This window comes from Euleptes europaea, chromosome 11 (genome assembly GCF_029931775.1).
Source record: "Euleptes europaea isolate rEulEur1 chromosome 11, rEulEur1.hap1, whole genome shotgun sequence".
Taxonomy (NCBI): domain Eukaryota; kingdom Metazoa; phylum Chordata; class Lepidosauria; order Squamata; family Sphaerodactylidae; genus Euleptes; species Euleptes europaea.
Genome location: NC_079322.1, coordinates 40,555,994 through 40,579,863, shown reverse-complemented (window position 1 = coordinate 40,579,863; position 23,870 = coordinate 40,555,994). Strand labels below are relative to the sequence as shown.

At 45.2% G+C, this 23,870-nt stretch overlaps 1 protein-coding gene across 1 annotated transcript in view; it reads right to left on the bottom strand.

Annotated features, from left to right (window-relative positions):
* Nucleotides 1–23,870, bottom strand: part of JAZF1 (JAZF zinc finger 1) — a 150,796-nt gene that overhangs the window by 8,828 nt on the left and 118,098 nt on the right. The window contains exon 3 of the mRNA XM_056857591.1: nucleotides 17,566–17,762. Within this exon, the coding sequence (XP_056713569.1) occupies nucleotides 17,566–17,762 (197 nt within the window). The remainder of the gene's footprint in view (nucleotides 1–17,565; nucleotides 17,763–23,870) is intronic.

Sequence of the window (23,870 nt, the reverse complement as noted above, 5' to 3'; positions counted from 1 at the left end):
TTTGGATCACTTGACAAAGGTTCTTTTCCCCACTGGAGAAGTCAAGCTCATAAAAAAACAAAACCCAGATTCGCATTTTGTGCGGGACTTGCAGATTCATAAAAAAGTTTTATGAGAGTACTTCTTATTTTAAGACAACCAATCCATGGATATTGAAACTGCTTCCTTGAAATAAAATGTGGTAAATTAGTTTTATGGAGGTGATTTCTTTATAACACTAATTTATTGATTTTTACCTCACATACACTTGCCATGTTTATTTGTTATAGATAATGTATATATATGAGTGAAGAACAGATGGAAAGACAGATTCAATTGTGCAGAGAGAAACAATCTTCAGAAGTTAAAGGATGGGGCGCTCAGAGGAAAAATGTTTCTTAAAAGCAGAGGTATACTGACTTGCATGACAGCACCAGAGGATGTATTAAATATGAAACACATCTACAGAGATCTTCTACTTCTCTAGCACCTTTTATACCTACAGCGTTTTCTCTCTTACAAGCTGCAGTTGAATTTCTTCCCTTCTCTCTGCAGTACTCACCTGCCTCTGCAAGAGTAGACTGAGAATTTCAGGAGGTTCAACAAGAACCTTGCTGGATTGGACCAAAAGTCAATTAGTCCAGCCTCAAGTTTCCCTTTCCTTTTATTAATAAGTTCTTTTTACCAGAGGTCTTAAGCATAACAATCAATACAATAAAATAGAATAACAGAATCAAATATTTAAAAGGTAAAGGTAAAGGTCCCCTGTGCAAGCACCAGGTCATTACTGACCCATGGGGTGACATCACATCCCGATGTTTCCTAGGCAGACTTTGTTTACAGGGTGGTTTGCCAGTGCCTTCCCCAGTCATCTTCCCTTTACCCCCAGCAAGCTGGGTACTCACCGACCTCGGAAGGATGGAAGGCTGAGTCAACCTTGAGCCAGCTACCTGAAACCAACTTACGTTGGGATCGAACTCAGGTCGTGAGCAGAGCTTGGACTGCAGTACTGCAGCTTACCACTCTGCATCACAGGGCTCTTGTAATAAAATATTGCAATACTCATATACAGTTTTCATAGAAAACGTTTACAAATTAAAACCCATCTTGAGAGCGCATTGAAGAAATCACTATTGCCAAAAATTGGCAATATGTCGAGTTATTACAGGATCGTTATCTGCCAAAAAAGAGAGATCACCCAGGATTCAGCAGGAAGCCAATATTTGATGAAGATAGGCATGATCCAAAGATCTGTCAGTAAAGTCTACTGATCTCAAAATAACATGCAATGATCAATAGTTCTGTTGCACCAGATTCGCAAAAGTTATCTGAGACAATTATCTGAGAATGGGGTTTTAGCAAAGCACCCTCTCAGTTTTGCAGTCAGCAAAACATTGTCTGCTGAGCATTAAAGCATACCTGTGGACTAGGGATTGTAAGAAAATTTAAGTATCAGGGGAGAGGGGGAAACCCAGGGTTGCCAGGTCCCTCTTTGCCACGGGGGGGAAGTTTTTGGGGCACAGCTTGAGAAGGGCACGGTTTGGGGAGGGGAGGGACTTCAATGCCATATAGTCCAATTGCCAAAATGGCCATTTTCTCCTGGTGAACTGATTTCTGTTGGCTGGAGATCAGTTGTAATAGCAGGAGATCTCCAGGGAGTACCGGGAGTTTGGTAACCCTAGGGAAACTCGTACTGCAGAAATAGAATATATGCATGAAATTCATTCCAATTTATTTTTTGGTTACAGGAACAAGGAAATTTTTTAATGTATTTGAGACAGTTTTTTTTTTTTTTTTTTGGCTACTGAAACACTTGGTAGTTTGATCCAAAGGTGCTTTTCTGCATGCAGAAGATATCTTTCACCTGCGAGACAGCTGTTTCAATAGTTGGAACACTACAGGTATACAGGAAACCTGAAACTAAATTCACTAATGTTCGTCTGCTTCCACATAAACTTACACAACTTCTTGCACAGAAGCTGAAGGATGAGAATGGTACAGAATGATTTATTATAACACTTGGCACAGCTACACACAAATCTGTGCAGGATAGTGCTAATGGCTATTTTCTTTCCTTCCATGCGGGTGTCTGGATCCAACCCATGATGTAGAACATTCAATATGTTTTACTATATTGGGGTGGGCGGGGAGCTTGTTTATATTTTCCACTAACTGCAAAAACAGCAACTAAACACTGACCTGTGAATATGTAAGCACAGATTTAAATGAAAAGAAAACAGCCAACCAACACCAAGACCTGGGTGCTGTAGCTCTGGACTTGCTTTTGATACACGTGGCTTGAAAGTTGCAAGAGGTGCTACGTTACAATGTTAGCATACAATGTGCTCTTGATATTTTATGGGCACGCTGTGCCCATAATCTCAGGAAGTTATTTTGCATTCTCATATAAAGATTTTCCCCTTGCAATCTTGTTTCCTACAAAAAAGACCTTTCAGTCGGGCTAAAGGCCTTTTGTTTTTTATATGCAACCCAGGAAAACAAGATCAACCTGGTCTCGTGGCTGCTGCTTTAAAACATTCTTCAGTGGTGTTTCTGCAGCTTCGTTTAAAGAAATTCCATTATTGGCTGCTTGGAACACAGACCTCCTGCCATTAAACAGCAATGTTTTACAGTGCAACTTCTTCTAAAAAGATAATTAAAATAAAAGAGCAAATAAATGCAATGCATAAATAAACCTGAACAGGTCCTTCCAGCCAAAGCTTTATCCTGGAAATTAACTCAAGCATCATAAAATCTCTGCCAGCCACAGCTCTCTCCTTTTTCTGGACAAGGCACAGGCAATAAGATTACCTATGTCAGTGAAGGAAAAAGAAAGTGGATGATTTTTCATTCTCTGCCATAGGTATGTTAATTGAATTCTAGCAAGTCTTTTGAAGATCTAATAAGTGAAAATACAAACTGAATATCTAGTCCCAGGGACAAAAGATTGAACATCTGAATCCAGGGGAAAAAAAAGAAAAAAAAAGTGTTCCTAATGGCTGCTATTTTGAGGCTGCATTCTTATATCCTGCAATTTTAGAAAGTGAAATGAAAGCTGCAATCAAAGCAACTGGGAGAGTAGATTGGATATCAATAGAGCTATTTGAAGCCACAGCAACCGAGTCCATCCAAATCTTAATAAAAATATGCCAGCAAATATGGAAAACAACACCATGGCCCAGGGACTGGAAACGCTCAATCTGCATTCCAATTCCAAAAAGGAGACATCTAAGACTGCAGCAACTATCAGACCATTGCATTAATTTCTCACATGAGCAATGTGATACTCAAAATCTTACAACAAAGACTCTTACCATATATAGAATGATAAATGCCTGATGTGCAAACTGGATTAAGTAAAGGAAGAGGCACTAGAGATCATATTGCAAATTTACATTGGTTACCAGAGCATATGACAGTTCCATTAAAAAAATCAGCTTGTGTTTCATAGATCATAGTAAAGTTTTTGACTGTGTGGATTATGAAAAGAAATGGTTGATTTTAAAAGAAATGTGTGTGTCACAACATCTGATTGTTTTGATGAGCAACCTGTTCTTTGGACAAGAGGCTAGTCTTAGGACAGAATATGGGGAAACAAAATGTTTTCCTGTTGGCAAAGGGGTCAGACAAGGATGTATTTTATCTCCTCATCTCTTCAATCTATATTGAACATGTCATAAGGAGTGCTGGATTAGATTTAGATGCAGGTGGAATGAAAATTGATGGAAGGAACATTAACTATTTGAGATATATAGATGATACTACATTACTGGCAAAAAATAGTGAAGACGTGAAATGACTCCTGAATGAAGTCATTAATGAAGGTTAAAGCAGAAAGTGCCAAAGCAGGATTACAGCTGAGCATCAAGAATACAAAAGAATTACTACTGAGGAAGTACACAACTTTAAGGATGGTTAGGGTTGCCAACCTCCAGGTACTAGCTGGAGATCTCCTGCTATTACAACTGATCTCCAGCTGATAGAGATCAGTTCCCCTGGAGAAAATGGCCGCTTTGGCAATTGGACTCTATGGCATTGAAGTCGCTCCCCAAACCCCACCCTCCTCAGGCTCAGCCCCAAAAACCTCCCACCGGTGGTGAAGAGGGACCTGGCAACCCTATGGATGGTGATGAAGAAATTGACATTGTTCAAGATTTTCTATTCCTTGGCTCCATCATCAACCAAAAGAAAGACCACAACCAAAAAATCAGAAGGATTTGATACTGAGAAGGGCAGCCAGGAAGTAGCTAGAAAAGATCCTTGATTGTAAGGATGTGTCCCTAATGACCAAGATCAAGATAATTTGTACAATAGTATTCCCCATTGCTATATATGAGTGTGAAAGTTGGACAATGAAGAAAGCTAACAGGAAGAAAGTTGATTCATTTGCAATGTAGTGTTGGAGGAGAGTTTTATGGATACCATGGGCTGCCAAAAAGATAAATAAGTGGTTCTAGTTCAAATCAAACCTGAGCTCTCCCTAGAAGCTAAAATGATCATACTGAGGCTATCCTACTTTGGTCACATTATGAGAAGACAAGAGTCACCGGAAAAGACAATAATGCTAGGAAATGTAGATGGCAGCAGGAAAAGAGGAAGACCCAACATGAAATGGATTGACTGAACTAAGGAAGCCATAGCCCTCGGTTTAGAAAACCTGAGCAAGGCTATTAATAATATGACGTTTTGGAGTTCATTAATTCATAGGGTAACCATAAGTCAAAAGCGACTTGGCAGCACACACACACACACACACACACACACACACACACACACACACACACACACACACACATACAGGTTAAAATACAACTCCAAGACTGCACTGAAGTATTTTTAAAGTAACAGGATCAGGAAACAGATTCATGAAGATAAAGGATTATAATAAAAAAGCACCTACGTAAATGAACTACAAACTTATGAAGTTATTAAGATATATTCAAGAGCTGTTTTATAACTATAGATTAAACATGCTTTATAGCTGTACAACAGCTATCCAACCACTTACAGTAGAGGCCATAAAATGTCTCATGCACATTGTACTTATCTGAGGTGCCTGAGATGTAGCTTGCATTTATTTTTGAGGTGTGGCTGTCTAAAACTGTCAGATTCTAGGACTCCGTTGCCTCTCAGGAATCATCAACTTTACTCCAGACGTTAGCAGAGAGTTAAAGTAGAATTTATTTGAAAGGAAGGGTACAGTAATCTATGAAACACAACGTTACAATGGCGCCAAATCATTTGGAGGGTATTCTTATAGCGTACACACGCTAGCATGTTTACAAGTAACATCTTTGAAATGCAAAACATCAGCGGTTCCCCAATACCAAGAGAGAGAATTCACACCTTAAGATCAGAGCAGGATTACAATCAGGAAGTCACTTTGAAGTGGAGATCTCTCGAGCCTTTTGGCTGTTGCCTCTTCCTTCCCATGGGAAGGAGAGATGAAACGAAAGTCACCTCGCTATCCCGGGTCCGATTGCATGCCCTCGCTGACACTCCGCCTCCCCAAAGGCCCCCCCTCCAGATTTCCTGGTTTGTCCGGGTAATGGCGATGGAAATCCGCTACAAGGGTTGGAGCCTGTACGTGAACAGCGGACACCCACTCATCGTGACTGGAATTTAAATGTTTCCAACGCACAAGATATTCCAGTCGGCCCCTGCGCCTCCGAGAATCGAGCACCCTGGAGATTTCAAAGTGCCGTTCGCCCTGTACCATGATGGGAGTTGCCGCTTCGGGTTCGGGGTGCCATTCTGGTGCTTGTAGAAAGGGTTTTAGTAGACTCACGTGAAACACCGGGTGCACCCCTTGTAAGGATTTGGGTAGCTCCAGCTCTACCGTAACCTCATTGATAACTCTGGAGATAGAAAATGGGCCCACAAACCGTTGGCTCAATTTTTTACACGGGCGTAAAGACCTGAGGTTCTTAGTGGAAAGATACACCTTTTCTCCGACCCTCAATTCCCACTGAGGTGTTCTGTGTTTGTCTGCTTGTAGTTTGTACCTATCTTTAGCCTGTTCCAGGTTTTTTACAAGCCAGGGCCAAGTGTTCCTCACTGTGTGAGCCCATTTAGACACCTCGGGGGGATCGCCTTCTGGTGGGGTGGGTACAGCCCCTAATGGTCCAAAATCCATTCCATAAACTGCTTTGAATGGGCTCACCCCGGTTGCAGAGTGCACCGAGTTATTGTAGGCATATTCTGCCAGTGGCAGCAGATCAACCCAATTGTCTTGGTGATAATTAACAAAACAACGCAAATAACATTCCATCACCGCATTAACCCTTTCGGTCTGCCCATCCGTCTGGGGGTGATAGGCAGATGACAAACCCAACTGCACACCTACAATTCCTAAAAACGCTTTCCAGAACTTGGACACAAACACGGAGCCCCTGTCACTCAGGACCTTCCGTGGAAATCCGTGCAATTTGAATATGCAGTGCACAAACAAGCGAGCCAGTTTATGTGCAGATGGCATCCCTTCACACGGTACGAGATGAACTTGCTTAGAGAAAAGATCCGTGATTACCCACAGGACAGTCTTCCCCTGACTGGATGGGAGGTCTGTTATGAAATCCATCCCAATCACTCGCCAGGGTGCCTCGGGAGTTTCTAGGGGCTTTAATAATCCCGGGGGTTTTCCCATCAAACGTTTACTAGTTGCGCACACAGGGCAGGATTTGATAAATACTTCGATGTCTTGGCGCATCCCCGGCCACCAAAACTGTCTTCTTATTAGGTGTAAGGATTTAGCAAACCCAAAATGTCCCCCTATTGTTGAACTGTGGCTCCGTTCCAATATCTCCCGCCTCAGTTCCCTGGGCACGTAATGTTTGTTCTTACAGATACCGTTTTTGTCCGTCATCTGGGACGGGATAGATTCTTCCTCCCGCTCCCGTTGAAGAGCCTCCCCCCACCTTTTCTTGACTACCTCCGGGAGGCTTTCTGGAACTGCCCAGAGGCGGGGAATGGCAACATCCGACCCCGGCAAGGGGGTGGGTACCGGCCCTTCAGCCTGGTCCCTTCGCTCTATTTGGGAGATTCCCCCCCCCTCCCCAGCGGTAGTGGTTGAGAGTTCTCCGGGGACTGCTGGGGATGAGGAGGTGGGAGCGACCGCTTCACGAGGGGAACTCGAACTCGAGTCCTGTGCCGCCGCGCGGCTTTGCGCTCTGGTCAGAACTCCTGCACTATTCCCCTCTGGAGTCAAACCCAGGTGTTCCCGTGTGAAAAGAGAACCCACCGGCCGCTCAACCTGACACTCATATTGCGGCATGCGAGACAGTCCGTCTGCTAAGCAGTTTTCTTTCCCAGGCATGTGTTTGATGGTAAAATTAAACTTAGAGAAAAAGGTAGACCAACGCACTTGTTTGGCTGACAGCTTCCGCTGACCCAAAATAGATTCGAGGTTGCGGTGATCAGTACATACCACAAAGGGCTCGGCAGCCCCCTCCAGGAACTGTCGCCAAACCGTGAGTGCATGTTTAATCGCCATTGCCTCTTTTTCCCCAATTGGCCAATTGAGTTCAGGGCCAGAGAACTTCTTAGAAAAATATGCGCAGGGTCTAAGTCTCCCTTGATCATCCCTCTGAAGGAGCGCGCCTCCCATCGCCTTGTCAGAGGCATCTACCTGTAAGGTGAATGGCCTGGAGCAATCTGGGTGCGCCAGAATGGGTTCAGAGGTAAAGCGCTCCTTAAGAATTTCGAAAGCCGCCTGACACCTGGCAGTCCAAGGTACCTGGTATTGTGCAAAGGTGGCCTCTTGCCCCTTCCCCTTGGTTTTAAGCAAATCAGTAATAGGCAAGGCTATTTGAGCGAAATCCTGAATAAAATTTCTATAAAAGTTCGCAAACCCCAGAAACTGCTGAACTTGTTTGCGAGTTCTGGGAGGTTCCCATCCTAACACTGCCTGCACCTTTTCCGGATCCATGCTTAACCCTTGGGGAGATATCACATAACCCAAAAACGACAATTGGTCTTGGTTGAATGCACATTTTGATAACTTAGCATACAAATGATTGTCCCTTAGACGACTCAACACCTCCCGCACCAACTCTCTGTGCTCTGCGGGATCCTTGGAGTAAATTAATAAATCGTCGAGAAATACTATTACACCTTTAAATAGGAGGTCGTGTAGGATCTCATTAATTAATTGCATGAAGCACGAGGGCCCCCCAGACAGACCGAATGGCATGACTAAAAATTCAAACAAACCATAGCAACAAGAAAAGGCTGTTTTAGCTTCATCCCCCTCCTTGATCCGGACCCTGTAGTAGGCTTCCGCCAGGTCAATTTTCGAAAAAACACAACCCTCCTGTAACGCACTCAGGAGATCCGGGATTAAGGGAAGGGGGTAGGCATTAGTTTCAGTAATCGCGTTAAGCCCCCTGTAGTCTACACACAGTCTGAGATCAGATGTACCTTTCTTCTTCACAAAGAAGCAGGGAGAAGAAAATGCAGCCTTGGACGGCCGTATGAAACCCCGCTTCAAGTTCTTGTCCAGAAATTCTCGCAGCACTGTTTTCTCGTGAGGACTCATGGCATAAACTCGAGCCTTGGACGGTTTCACATCCTTAATCAGTTCGATGGCACAGTCCGTTGTGCGATGAGGAGGCAATAAATCACAATCCGTCCCTTCAAATACATCGGAAAAGTCACTATACTCTGGGGGTAACGTGGGCATCTCCAAAGCAGCGGCGTCTCCCCCTTCCCCTCCAGGTAAATCATCCCGGCTGTGTCTCTCGCACTGGGGAGCTCCAAATACCACCTGCCTTTGTTCCCAATCAATGCTCGGGTTATGCCCCACCAACCAATTGATGCCGAGCACCACCGGGTAGGAAATTTTAGGAACTACCGTGAAGTGGATTTGTTCCCAGTGATTTCCCACCCCCAACCACATCTTGCGAGTGCGCAAATGAACCGGCCCCCCCCGCAGGTCACTCCCATCCATTTGATGGAAGTGTAGGGACTGGTCCAGTTCTCGAGTCCCAATTTTCAGACGCTCTACCACCGCCTGATCAATTAGGGTCCGGGAGCACCCGGAATCCACTATAGCCACAACAGCCACAGGTTCCCCCCCTTGGGGGTTTCGTAACACCACAGGTATCAGTAATGTCTCTCCCTGATCACTCACCCTACATGGAGCCGGTTTGGTTTCTTCCGCGGGTGCCCTCTGTGCCGGTTCCCTCACAGAAGGCCGTCCTCGTTTTTTGCCGGTGAGGGGCTTCGGAAACTATCTCGGGTACAACGATTGTGGAGATCCGATGAGGTTTCAGCTTGCAGGGCCGCCGCCCCACGGCGACCGTTCATCCCCTCCGCTCTCCTGTGCTCCAGATTCCGAGGTGGTGTCGCCTCCCGCTCTTGTGTCGCCCTGTTGCTCGTCCCTTCTGACGGCGTGTTGGTACATTTTGCTGCAAAATGGCCCATCTTCCCACACTGAAGGCAAGCTCCCTCCCTGAACCGACGCGCCCTGTCGAGACTGTAGACTCCTCGATGTCTTCCCTCTCGCCGGGGGCCTACTGCGTTGTCCCCTCTCGCGGGCGGGATAGGGATTGTCTTCGAAGGACGATCCCTGGAGAACTGGAGGGTAAGTTTGCGATTCTCTACCAGAGCTGCTAAACTTATCCACTCCTCCACCGATTCTGGATCTCCCAAAGTCAAACAGCCATCCAGCACTTCCCACCGCAACCCTTCGCGGAAATGCTGGACCTTTGTGGCCTCGCTCCACTCCCGTATCTTGCACGACAAAGATAAAAAGTCTTGTGCATACTCACTTACTGAGCGGGCTCCCTGCTTCAAACGACGCAGGGCAACCTTTGCCTTTTCCCCCCGGTGGGGGTCTTCGAACCTGCGTCGCAGAGCGGACAAGAACTCATCCAGGGATGCCAAAACCCTAGGCATAGTCTCTGCCGCTGTCACTGCCCACTCCACCGCTTCCTTCTCCAGCAGGCTGATCACATACCTGACCCGAGCCTCTTCCGAGGCAAAGGTCTCCCCCTGGTCCTTCATGAAGCCGGAAATTTGGAGTAAGAAGTGAGGCAACTGTGAGCTGGATCCGTCGAAAGATACCTTCAGGTCTCTGGCCGTAGGGCGTCTGGGCGTGGGAGCCTCCCCAACAACGAGCGGTCCTGTAGTCGGCCGCGAATCCGTTTGGGGTGGTTGCACAGGCTGTCCAAGCCCCCTCACTGCCCCTAGAACAGCTGCGAGATCCCGCTGCAAGGTGTCTAGCTGAGTTTGCAGGTCCCGATTCTGCAGAACGAGCATCTGATTCTGTCCGCGTATCAGAGTGGCCGCTTCTGCCGTGAGGGTAGGGGTGTGAGCGAGCGTGGGGTCCTTCCACCCTTCCCCCTCTCCATACCAAGCGGCCAGCGGTCCCCGGTAGAAGTCGCCTCATGGTTCTGACGCTGCTCTCTGCCGCTGCCCGGCCCCCGAGAGTCGGGGGGTCCACGTCAGCCTCCCAGGGACATCGGTAGGCCCGGGTGGGCGCTGCTCCGGGGTCGCTTCTCCTTGGCCAACCTCAATATCAGCGGGAGTCTGCCGACTTTCCTCTCCCGCGTTGAGCGGCCCCGAGGGTGGTACAGACATCCTAATACTACTTCTGACCCGAAAACAAAAAAGGTTGGGATTGTAACGTACTGTCAGATTCTAGGACTCCGTTGCCTCTCAGGAATCATCAACTTTACTCCAGACGTTAGCAGAGAGTTAAAGTAGAATTTATTTGAAAGGAAGGGTACAGTAATCTATGAAACACAACGTTACAATGGCGCCAAATCATTTGGAGGGTATTCTTATAGCGTACACACGCTAGCATGTTTACAAGTAACATCTTTGAAATGCAAAACATCAGCGGTTCCCCAATACCAAGAGAGAGAATTCACACCTTAAGATCAGAGCAGGATTACAATCAGGAAGTCACTTTGAAGTGGAGATCTCTCGAGCCTTTTGGCTGTTGCCTCTTCCTTCCCATGGGAAGGAGAGATGAAACGAAAGTCACCTCGCTATCCCGGGTCCGATTGCATGCCCTCGCTGACAAAAATGGAGCAAGAGTTGAACAAGGCTTACATATCAGATATATGTAATCAATGGGAATTTCTTCTAAAGAATAATGTGGGAGCACACAGGATCCCTGGCCCTTAGGAGGTGTAGGCCTGATCAGTTTCGGGATGGATGGTGGTGGGTAGTGAGAAAGCTACCTGACCTTTCTAAGGCAGGGGGATAATAAACAAACAATGGTTGCTAGGAGTAGGACGTCTGAACGGTGCAACTGCTCACAGTGGCAGAACAGATGCGTTGTATGTAGAAATCCTATATTTCATCTCCAGCATGCCCACTTCAAGGATCTCATGCAGCAAGGTTGGGAAAGCCCTTTTCTGGAAACTTTGGAAACATTCTGGGTTTCCTCCCCTGTATTCATTTAAAAATACTTCTTTTCTACTCCAAGTGGTGGGGCTGCTTTTTCAAAGAGAACAGCAATAAAAAGAGAGGGGGGCTCTTGAAACCTTTCCACCCCTGCTGATTTCGTGCTGAAGAACACCAACCCCCAAAATGCTTGCATTCCCACGGGTTAAAAAAGTAGCATAAAATTATTATTTTTCCCTGCAGGCATTAAAGCAGAAATTCTTTCAGCAGACAAAAGTTGGGGCGGAAGGGGTTAAAGAACCTCTTAACCACTATACCACGCATGTGACTGGCCCAAGGTCACCCAGCAAGCTTCCACGACTCAAGTGGGGATTTGAACCTGAGTTTCCCAGATCCTAGTCTGACACCTTAACCCAATACACCATGCTGGCTCTCACAGTTCTGCAATGGAATACCTACTGTATTTTTCGCTCCATTAGACGCACCTGACCATAAGACGCACCCCCCCAGCTGGCCGTCGGGGTGGGGAAAGCCGGCTTGCGCTGGAACGACCCGAGCCGGCTCTGTGCACCCTGCCCGCCTCCCAGCTGGGGGGCGGGCGGGGCGCACAGAGCCAGCTGGGCGCGCTGGAATGGCGTGAGCCGGCTTCCCCCGCCCGCCTCCCAGCGCGCCCAGCTGGCTCTGTGCGCACATTCACTCCATAAGATGCACAGACATTTCCCCTCACTTTTGAGGAGGAAAAAAGTGTGTCTTATGGAGCGGAAAATACGGTATATATTCAGCTACTAGGCTTTCACTTATCCACAGCTATAAATGCTTTTTATCTACCTTTAAGGAGCCTCAACACAGTTTACAATTGCCTTCCCCTCCCCACAACAGACACCTTGTGAGGTAGGTGGGGCTGAACGAGTTCTGAGAGAACTGTGACTAGCCCAAGGTCACTAGGCTGCATGTGGAGGAATGGGGAATCCACCGCTCTTAACCACTACACCACGCAGGCTCTCAGAAGGCTGCCATGGTAAGTCCCTGTCTCATCCCTTTTGGGAGGCTCTTCAGCAGTAGGGGAGCAGCAGCAAAAAAGTCCCAGGCTGTAACAGATCATACTCTTGAGTGAGGGGCTTGCCAGGAAGGCACTGCTATGAGGCATGCATTGGTTCATATTGGGAGGAAAAGGGCTTCAAGTATGTGGTCCCAGGCCATGAAGGGCTTTAACGGTAAACATCAGCAGCTGTTAATATGAAGTAGTAGGGATATGCAAAAAGAAAAAGAAGAAGCCCAAGTTGAACTTTCACCATAGTCATTTTAAAACCCTGAATCCGTTTTTTTTTTAAATATAGGAATTAATGCTAACCATATTGGAAAATTAACCTGACAATATTTTCTCTTGGTTTCAATGGAGAACACATTTCTTGGCGCAGGTTGCTTAAGACGGAATGGCTGTATACAGAAATGCTAACTAGGATGATTGTGTAGGTGGAAAACGGGACAACTGTTCTGGTTGGACAACACTGCATTCAGGCCACATATCTGCTGAATCATTCTCTCTCCTTTCTCCCTTTCTTATTTTCTAGGGAAATGAAACCAGGCAGTTGGAAACGAGAATAATTGTCAAGTTAGAGTTTTTTAGATTACTTCCAAATTTTGAACATAATTCTGTTTGGAGTCAGAACATGAATGTGATATTTTTTCTGAGCAGATATTCATTAGCAGATTTCCAGTTACATACTCCAGCTTTTTTTTTTTTTTTAACACCTGGATGTTACCATGCAGCTACATTAAATAGCCCTTTTTATCCTTTGACATCAGGATAACACGTTATCAATTGAAAATGATAAAATCTGCTTTTAGTTACAGAAAAATAATTTAAAACATAAGAGCCATGTTGGATCAGACCAAAGGCCCATCAAGTTCAGGATTCTGTTCACACAACAGCCACCCAGCTGCCCTTAGGAAGCCCACAAGCAGGATGACTGCAACAGCATCTTCCCGCCTGTCCTTTCCAGTGATATTACTGCCTTTGGTACTGGAGGAAGTAGATATCTGTCATGACTAGTAGCCATTCATAGTACCATCCTCCATGAATTTGGCCACTCCCCTTTGAAAGCCTTCCAAGTTGGCAGCCATCACCACACATATATATATATATATTGCACTAGCCTGTTATTGCTATTATAGCTGTATTGAAGTGGATATTAAACTATACAGGAATAAAACTTGTACTGGTATTGCGCTGATCTTTATATTACACATATATGCTGCGTTGAAAGTAAATACTTGTGCTAGAGAAATAAATTACTGGAAATGGAGCAGTAGCACTGATAAATCATACGAAAAGAAGAAAAGGCAGCAAATGCAGACAAAGACCAGACACTTGTGACATTGACATTGATATCTATCTATCCATCCATCCGTAGGCCACATCAGCAGCTGTGCCACATGCATGTTTGCAAGACCAGTTAAGACGAAAGGCAGTATTTCAGCCACTGCTTTGTAGAATGGAAATCACAACTAGTGATGACTTTATGAGCTTGGTCTAGACAAGAGCGTTACTCTTTGGTGAAATTGCTCCTTGGGGAGGTTACTGTGAAAATTCCCATACAACTAATTACCAAGCCACTGGGGCCTGCTACCGAAAAAAAGGATTTGGCTTTGAGAAAAGCAGTTACTGGGAAGCCTGCAATGTAACAAGCCTTGTCGTCAGGGCACAGCAAGGATACTGTGGACACGGAAAGAGAAATAACGATACAGGGCAATAAAAAAGGCAGGCTCAAATAAGAAAACGGCCTCAGGCATAGCAGATAAGAAGAGAAGGTTATATACTTGGAAGTGTTTGATGCAGGGCTTCCTCCGGCTCAGTTCCTACAAACTAGGATTCCATTTGGCTAGTGCGTAGCCCACCTACCAGGCAGCAGGAAACCTAAAGTTCCAGAATCACAGGAGGTTTACGTACAGCCAGGCTTCACACACGTTTCCCATCAGCATTTTAAGTTTCTTGGAATTAGGCAAGATACACCAATGGTATTATGACAACAACAAAGTTGAGAACATAAATTTGATTTTTCCCAACAGGAAAGATCTGCAATTGTTTCCTAGGAAATATTGACTGTCTGTATACTTGGTAATTTGTCACATATGGCTCTGGACAGAATTAATTATTGTGATCTGTGTTATACTGACTCCATTTGGACATCAAGACAAAATGTTGGTCGGTTAAGACAGGCAGAAAAATGGCATACGTTTCCTGTGTCTGTGGACTCCATCCTCTTTTAAAGAGTGGACAGCAATTGGATGCTTCTTAGCTTGGTTAGATTTGAGTCCAGTAGCACCTTAGAGACCAACAAGATTTTCAGGGTATAAGCTTTCGAGAGTCAAAGCTCCCTTTGTCAGACAGGTATCTAACAAAGGGAGCTTTGATTCTCAAAAGTGATAATCTTGATAATCTTGTTGGTTTCTAAGGTGCTACTGGACTTAAATCTAAATGTTCTAAAACAGATCAACACAGATACCCTCTGAAACATTCTTCTTAGTTTGGGACGCCTTCCATCAAACTCAAGTTTGCTGTGGTATCCAAATGCAGGTAACATGAGTGAACTGCAGTGTGTTTCCTCTCAACAAATGGAGATTCTAATCAAGGAAATGAACACCAATTTGCTCAGGTCCCTGCATTTCAATGTTTGTTTTTTTGCCCTCAAGTCAAATCTGACTTACGGCGACCGCTGGTGGCGTTTTTAAGGCAAGAGACGTTCAGAGGTGGTTTGCCATTGCCTGCCGCCGCATCACGACCCTGGTATTCCTTGGAGGTCTCCCATCCAAATACTTGCCAGGGTCGACCCTGCTTAGCTTCTGAGATCTGATGGGCTCAGGCTAGCTTGGGCTATCCAGGTCAGGGAAAAGATACGCACTCCTTTTAGGTAGCAGTCTACAGAAAGGGGTAGGAACAGAAGGCAAACTATTTTGGCTTTGAATGCATACGGCTTTGTTTTGCCCGGACCTTCCAGATTATATATAAAAACTAATTTGTCAAGCACTGAGTTTCCTCAGATTGAGCTGAGTATTAGTTTACTTCTGTGTTGTGACTTCCTAGACAACAATATGTAAATAGGGATCAAAGCAAGAATGGGATCAAAGCAAGAAACAGCATAAAAATAGGCAAGGAAAGCTTTGCACTTTGTAAAGTATAGAGCGCCAACACAAAGAGATTTTAGCTTATTTTTAAGCTTCAGCCTGTGGTAATAAGAAGGTTCTCAGCATTTTAATTTTAACAGAACACTGGAAATGAAATCTTAAGGAATTCAAATATTACTTGCCTCAGTTTTAATGGATTTATTTTATAAACATATTTTTGAACTTATAATGGTTCTCAGCCAACACTCATTTTCTTTCAATGTGGATCAAGAGAGGAGTGCAACAGAAATCTGTGGTCTTCAATGTTATGTGGTTTACATTTGAAACTAGGGATTATGGCGCCAATATGTTACACTTACACTGACTAACCACATGTATATTTTCAAAATAATTTATTTTGGCTACAACACATGCAATCAGTTTTAATTTAATTTGCTTTGGATAGCCAAATAATGAGCATGCAAGAGCTTCTACCAGTGCAATTAAGGAGACAACTTCATGGCCATACAAAACATCCCCCCCACCACATCCAAGTACAATTTTGTTAATTCACACTTTGGCACACACCATAACTCACCTGCAAAAATGGCATCCAGCCCAGCTCTATGCAAAGATTTAATAGAAGAACTATTTAATGAAGTCTCACATTACTATGCTCTTATTTCTAGTACAAATTGTTCTGTAGGAGAGCACCTAATTTAATGAGCTAGCCTACGTTAAAATAAACACTGCTTAACGTAGGGAGCTCATTTTTAAGCGTAGATATCTAAAGTCATCTTAAATAAGATCCTGACAAGCCAATAAGGCATTGTACTAACACAGCACTGAACATTCTGGCTTCGGTTGGGCATAAGTTTTTATTTATTTTAAGAGCTTTATCTGTGATACACAGGGTTGCCAACTTCCAAATGATGGCTGGAGATTTCCTGGGATTACAACTGATCTTCAGGCAATAGAGATAAGTTCATCTGGAGAAAATGGCTACTTTGGAAGGGGGATTCTGTGGCATTATACCCCACTGAAGTCCCTCCCCAAACTTCTCAGGCTCCATCCCCAAAATCTGCAGGTATTTCCCAACCCAAAGCTGGCAGTCCTAGTGACACAAATATGGGTGTGCTTTCCAGGGAAATATAAATTAAAATTTTACACTAGCAGAACAGAAGTACTGATTTTGTTTGTTTCCTTTTTAAAGCCCATGAAGATTTTTTTAAAGGTGTGTGTGGGGGTAACGTTTCCTTAATCCTTACATCCATATATGGCAAGATCACTATGGGTTGGATCCAGTAATGCACAAGCCGAAACGTAGACTTAGCCAGTTCTGCTTGCATAAGATGTTGTGCATCACCCTCTCAAAATATCATAGGGCTCAGAATGCACAAATTCTTGCACAAGCAGAAATGCAAGTAAAGGACAATAAGTCTGACTTAGTGCTAGATGATACCACTTGTGTTTGTGCAAAATCTCTAGCACCAGTAGAAATTGTGTGAAGAAGAAGAAGAGGAGGAGGAGGAGGAGTTGGTTTTTATATGCCGACTTTACCACTTAAGGGAGACTAAAACCGGCTTACAATCACCTTCCCTTCCCCACAACAGACACCCTTTGAGGTGGGTGGGACTGAGAGAGCTGTGACTAGCCCAAGGTCACCCAGCTGGCTTCATGTGTAAGAGTGGGGAAACAAATCCAGTTCATCAGATTAGCATCCACCACTCAGGTGGAGAAGTGGGGAATCAAACCCCATTCTCCAGATCAGAATCCACCGCTCTTAACCACTACATCACGCAATCCTATATTTTCCAGATGAAGAACTGAGGCTGAAATGCTGTAACTTGGCCAAAGCTACTTCTGGATTTGCCCACGATCTGGGCCCAACCACTACTTATTAGGCAACATCGCTAAGCATCTATCAGAGACAAAAAAAAAATAACACTTGTCAGAAATCATATTTGCATGTCATGTTTGGCTATGACAGAATTTCCTATATTGAACCAAGAGAAAATGACATTAAAAGTAAGGATGATTACTATGATATCTTTCTTGTTGTATGCTCACTTCTTATTTTCCATGTGTACTGCAGTGGCTAAGTCAAATGAACCTAGCAAGTCTTACCAGTGGGTGTACTGCTACGAAAGGAAGAGGAAGGGGTGATGGGCGGCGTGACCGGAGGTGTAAGGCTTCCACTGCTGTGGCGTGGAGGAGTAGATACATTCCCACGGGACACAGAGCTTGATAAAGTCAAGGAGAGTTTCGGCTGAATTTTTTTCTTCAGGGATTCCTGTTCTCTTCGAGCTGCATCAGTCATAAACCTTAAAACGACAGTAAGAGGAATTGTAAATGAAGAATTGTCAACCAGAGCATTGAGCAACTGTTGCGGTACAACACTTAGCACTAGGGCTGCCAACTCAGGGTAGGGAAATCCCTGGAAATTTGGGGGTAGAACCAGGGGAGGACAGGAACTGGAGAGGGGAGGGATCTCAGCAGGGTATGATGCCATAGAGTCCAACCTCCAAAGCTGCCATTTTCTCCAGGAGAACTGATCTTTGTAGTCTGGAGATAAGTTACAATTCTGGGAGATAGGTAGTCCCACCTGGAGGTTGGCAGCCCTACTTAGTACCATTTTTTCTGTTGTTATATCCAAGAGCAAAGAGCTGACTCCTGTGCAGACAGCCAAAAGTGAGCAACTGGGCCAGTGGGAGCTGTCACTCAAGGTGCTCCAAAGCCCGGGAACCCCACATTAGAGGGGAAAACACCACCCTTGTCTTTGTTTTTAAAAAGCTGGGAAGGGGTAACCTCGCAATAATATTTGCTGCTAATGTCTGTGCGTATGCAATGTCACATATAGGAAAGTGCTAGAGTTTGGCTATAAACACCCAAATGTCAGACAAAGAAATGCAGCGGTAATGGAGGCACAGGGGTTGAGCCGGAGGAAAATGAGACATCAGTGGTGGTAAGGGGGATAGGGGGAAGGGACACCAACCAGGAAGATGGGGAGGAAATTGGATTCTGCCTGCATTTCATTATGGTTCCCCCTCTTGTGTCCCCCACCCCTGATTTTCACAAGTTATTTTGGGAGTTTCATAAGATAATACAGATATGGGCCAGGACTAAAAAAATCCACATCCAGTTTCCATAACACTGTGGACTGTTAAAAGATAAACATTTTTAGATCTGCAACCAGCAAATTGGAATTATTAATCCAAATCAGGAAATTAAACACCAGTCCTCCATTCCACATTAATGTACTATCCCATCACCTCCACAGCCCCTTGGTGCGAAATCACACATTCTATCCTATATCTCTGGGCCCACAAAGTTTTCCTGTTAGCCCTGGCATTTCCTTTCTTCAGCTCTGTGCCTTTCCCAGTTTGGAAAAGGTATTAAAAAGCCTTACATGGTAAGGCACATGATATCTGAAGATCACCTAGTCCCATGTGAATTCATCCATTTATTAAGCCTTTTAGCTGGGGCCCTTCCCCTCCAACCCCACACTGTGAAGTGAGGCAGGTAGATTGGCCTTCCTCTGTACAGTTTTCCATGGCACAACAATTATTTTTCTGCATCAGGTGTTCTGCTGCAGATTCCTCTGACTTCCATTCTGCTATACTTTTTGTACATTAGTGATTTGACTATTTCCTGGGTTTTGTGTTTTATTAATTTTATGTTGTACTCTATTCTGTTGAATGCAAGAGCAATACCCAAAGGGCCAAACTGAGAAGTTTCACATGGCTACTGTCTTCACAGAAGGATGCAAAACATGTGCCAGGAATTTCACAGCTATGTAGCGGAATGATCTGATTGCTATTCTCCTGACACCATTAACATATGATAATAGATGTTCTATTCACTGTTACTGTGAGGAATTCTACAGTTGCTTAGCTGCTTCCAACACAAATTGTCTCCCTTGAAACTACACAGACTGCTAGCAGACAATCTAAATTTTCTGTAAGTCAGGCAGACATTAAAAAGAGTAGCCGGTATTTCCAATTTTTTTTGGTAAAAAAATTGACAATCCTTTTGTTTTGTTCTTTGACACATTTATCACAATGCATGGAACATTTATCAGATGGCTGTTTGTACTGTGTTATGCAACAAAGATAAATACATTTTCTTTGGATTTCCATGTCAACAACCCAATTCCTTTAAAGAGGAATCATGCACAAAGGTGTACCATCACACTGCTCCTCCTGCACTGTGGCCCATTATGCCAGCCCCTTCCAACCCCAGTGTCTCAAGCAAGGTAGCAGTTTTGCACTCTACAGAGAGGGAATTATGTATAATCCCATTCCAGTGAGGGAAAGGGAGATGGATAAAGGGAGATGCCAGCCCGGCTTCCCTCGCTTGGAGAAGACACGCCGCCCACCACCAGCAGCCTCAGACAAGTGAAAAACAATGGTAATCCCTAGGGTTGCGAGCTCTGGGTTCGGAAATACCTGGAGATTTGGGGGATGGAGCCGGAGGAGGGTGGGGTTTGGGGAGGGGAAGGACTTCAATGCCATAGAATCCAATTGCCAAAGTAGTCATTTTCTGCAGGGGAACTGATCCCTTATTGGCTGAAGATCAGTTGTAATATAGCAGGAGATCTCCAGCTAGTACCTGGACGTGGGCAACCCTAGTAATCTCCCCACCCCGAGGCTGAGGTAACATATTAATGAAGCAGGTAAAATTGCCACTCCCCTTTCAGTATAAGCTGACTCTTTTAAATTGCCTGTGAATTACACTGGTAGCAGTAGAGGGTTAGTCCTCTAGTAGAATTAGATGCGTTTTTAAAAACAAGTCTTATGACTCTATCTGCTTTTTCACCCGTACAATGTTCTGATTGTACTCACAAATGCAAAGTGTTTCATGAGGAAAAGGCAGGAAGAGAGTCACTGGCATATGGGTCATAGTTATGGAAGACGCGCTGAGGGGCAGTAGGGGTGGAACAACCAGGAAATCCTACCGCAACACACCCTTCAGGATTCTCAGTCTCAGGGGCCTGAGCTGCCTAATTTCCTGTTTTCCATTTGATGCTTTAACTGACTCTTAACATTTTTAGCAGCTCCAGTCTTCCCCAGGCCTTTTTTTTTCTTTTGTAGTATTGGGGTTTTGTTTGCTTGTTTGTTTGTTTTGGATATTTTACAAAGCCATATTTCCTACATACTGGCAATCTCCCTGGCCTTCTCAGAGCTGACCTGGTTTTGCTACTTCTATGACTGGCAAGGAGGCCAGCCATTTTACTCTTTGATATGGGGATAAATAAATGCCAGTTTGTCCCTTGATCACTCTTAGCATGTGGTGCTGTTCTATGAGGGAAGCACACTGCACTAGAAGCAAAGCAGAGTTCAAGCTAGGGCTATTGAAAAAAAAATTCGGTAAAATACAGATTCGGCAAAATTCGGCCAGTTTTGATTTGGGAAATGCCAAAGTTTGAACTTTCCCGATTCGGATCCGTGCAATTCGGTGCAAGATTCGGAGTTCGGGAGGAAATTCGGCCGTTTAAAGCCATTAAAAACACATTTTCGCCTTTCCGCGGCTCCAGGGGAGGCGTGTTTGGAGGTAGAGGTCCCAAACTTTCAGTGTAGCTTGAGGGGACCCTTTTTGCAAGAACCCCCAAGTTTGGTGATGATTGGGGCAGGGCCCCCTGAGTTATGGGGCCCGGAAGGAGTCCCCCATCTGCCCATTGCAATAAAGCCATCACAAACACATTCAAAGGCTTTCCGCGGCTCCGGGGGGGGGGGCTTTTTGGAGGTAGAGGCCCCAAACATTCAGCGTAGCTTGAGGGGACCCTTCTTGCAAGAACCCCCAAGTTTGGTGACGATTGGGGCAGGGGTCCCGAGTTATGGGGCATATGGGTCATAGTTATGGAAGACGCGCTGAGGGGCAGTAGGGGTGGAGCAACCAGGAAATCCTACCGCAACACACCCTTCAGGATTCTCAGTCTCAGGGGCCTGAGCTGCCTAATTTCCTGTTTTCCATTTTATGCTTTAACTGACTCTTAACATTTTTAGCAGCTCCAGTCTTCCCCAGGCCTTTTTTTTTCTTTTGTAGTACTGGGGTTTTGTTTGCTTGTTTGTTTGTTTTGGATATTTTACAAAGCCATATTTTGTTTTGTTTTACAAAGCCATAGTTTGTTTTGGATATTTTACAAAGCCCGGAAGGGGTCCTCTCCTCTGCCCATTGGAATGAATAGAAATAAATAAGACCGTTTGGACTCGGAGTTTGCAAAACCATGCAAAGCAACAAGTGACGCGACCTTGGGAGTTTGCAAACCATGGAAAGGGACAGAGGCGCGCTAGCTATGCATAAGGAGCAGGTGGGGGTGGAATTTCCCCTTTTGGATCGGACTCGGGAGTCAGGAGTCTCGGGACCGGGCAAATGCATTGTTTAAGTCACAATTTGAAAACCAGGTTTGAGCAAGCATCAAAATAGACCTAACCGATCTTATGAATGAGGGAAAACCTGAGGACATACAACTGAAGCCCCCCCCCTCAAACCAGTACGGCTCGGCTCAACCCCAAACGGGAAAAAAACCAAGGAGGAGGAGGTACGGCCCGGGTGCCGAGCGGAGAGAGACTCAACTTTAAACTTTAAAACTTTAAAAGCAGAACACACACTCCTGCAGAAGCAAGCGGGCACACCCCCCTCAGCAGAATGGGTGAAAGCCCCCTTTGGCTTCCCCCCCACAGAAACTGCTCCCCCCCCCCACAGACTCTGCTCCCCCCACACACACAGGAGAAAAGATATAGAGAAAAAATCCAAATCAAACTGTGTGGATGTCTTCCAGCAGGAGCACAGAGGAGAAGTAAATCCAATCCTATTCCGTTAAGCACCAGCAGCTCGGCCCAGTCAGGAATTGGATATCTCAGCAGCACCACCAACAAACTGGAAGGCAGTGAATACAGTCGGGACGGGAGGGGAGGGACAGGAGTTTTTAGACTCTTCTCCTGGCCATTTCAAAAGTGAGAATCCCTGCTCTGATTGGCCAGGAGAAGACCCAGCTTGGCCACCATTGGCCGTGGGAGAATGCTGCTTACTAACTGACAGTTATGCTGCTGATTCTGAGCCCCTGAATTTGCTGAATTTATTCAGCACGCCCCGAACTCACAGAATTTGGCTCGTCGTTTTCCCGCCTTTTTTTGAATTGAACTGAAAACCGCCGAATTGTGGGAAATTCAGCTGTTTTTCGGATCGGGACGAACCGAATTGACAGCCCTAGTTCAAGCATCCTATCTCTAGGTCTGGTAGAAACTTTTCACATAGTTTCCCCTCCCCTGTTGTAACACATCTATTCACCCTCAGGATCATAAAAATGTCAACATCGGTTCTTGTAGGTTATCCGGGCTGTGTGACTGTGGTCTTGGTATTTTCTTTCCTGACGTTTCGCCAGCAGCTGTGGCAGGCATCTTCAGAGGAGTAACACTGAAGGACAGTGTTTCTCAGTGTCAAGTGTGTTGGAAGAGTAATATATATGACACTGAGAGACACTGTCCTTCAGTGTTACTCCTCTGAAGATGCCTGCCACAGCTGCTGGCGAAACGTCAGGAAAGAAAATACCAAGACCACGGTCACACAGCCCAGATAACCTACAAGAACCGATGAACTCTGACCGTGAAAGCCTTCGACAATGTCAATATCCTTTCTGAAATTTCATAAATAGACCATGGTAATTGAGCTGGGCCCCTCTGGACCTTGATAAAAGGTACCAATACCACCAAATCTCAGCCCCCAAAGCCAAGTATGACAGGGTTTCTATGGTGGTAGCACTGAATTGGTGAGAAAAAGTGGGCTGAATCACAAGGATGGACAACATCAAGTGTGAAGGCCAGGTTTTGTGCTTCATTTCAATTGTATCCTCCAACTATAGCACTTTACTTTCTAACCCAGAACATAACGGCTTCCCTTGACTTCTGTGGATGAAAGTGAGTGCAGGCCATGATGAGATGTAAGGTTGCCAGCTCTGGATTGGGAAATTCCTGGAGATTCGGAGGGAATGCTTGGGAAGGATAGAGTTTTGTGAGCAGGAGGAGTTCACAGAGATGTGATGCCATTAGGGCTGCCAAGCCCCTGGTGGGGGTGGGAGATCCCCCAGCCTGAACTCCCATTGCCTGTTGCTGTTCCAAGCAGGGGTCAAATTTAAAATCCCAGCCACATCGCTGGCATGATGATACTTCTGGGAAAAACCCAGAAGTGACAGTGTGTAGGTCTAGGAACTGCTGGGAACTTTATGGTTTTAATATAGAGTTCCTGATGATTCCTAGAGTTACCCACCAGATGTTTCCCCAAGAAGTAACGCTGTAACTCTGGAAAACCACCCTCTTACCGCGTTCCCACCCCAACCCTCCCGTCGGCTGGGATGCTCAGCCTAGCAACTCTAGATGCCATAAAGTCTGCCTTCCAAAGCTGCCATTTCCTCTGGGGAAACTGGCCTGGAGAGC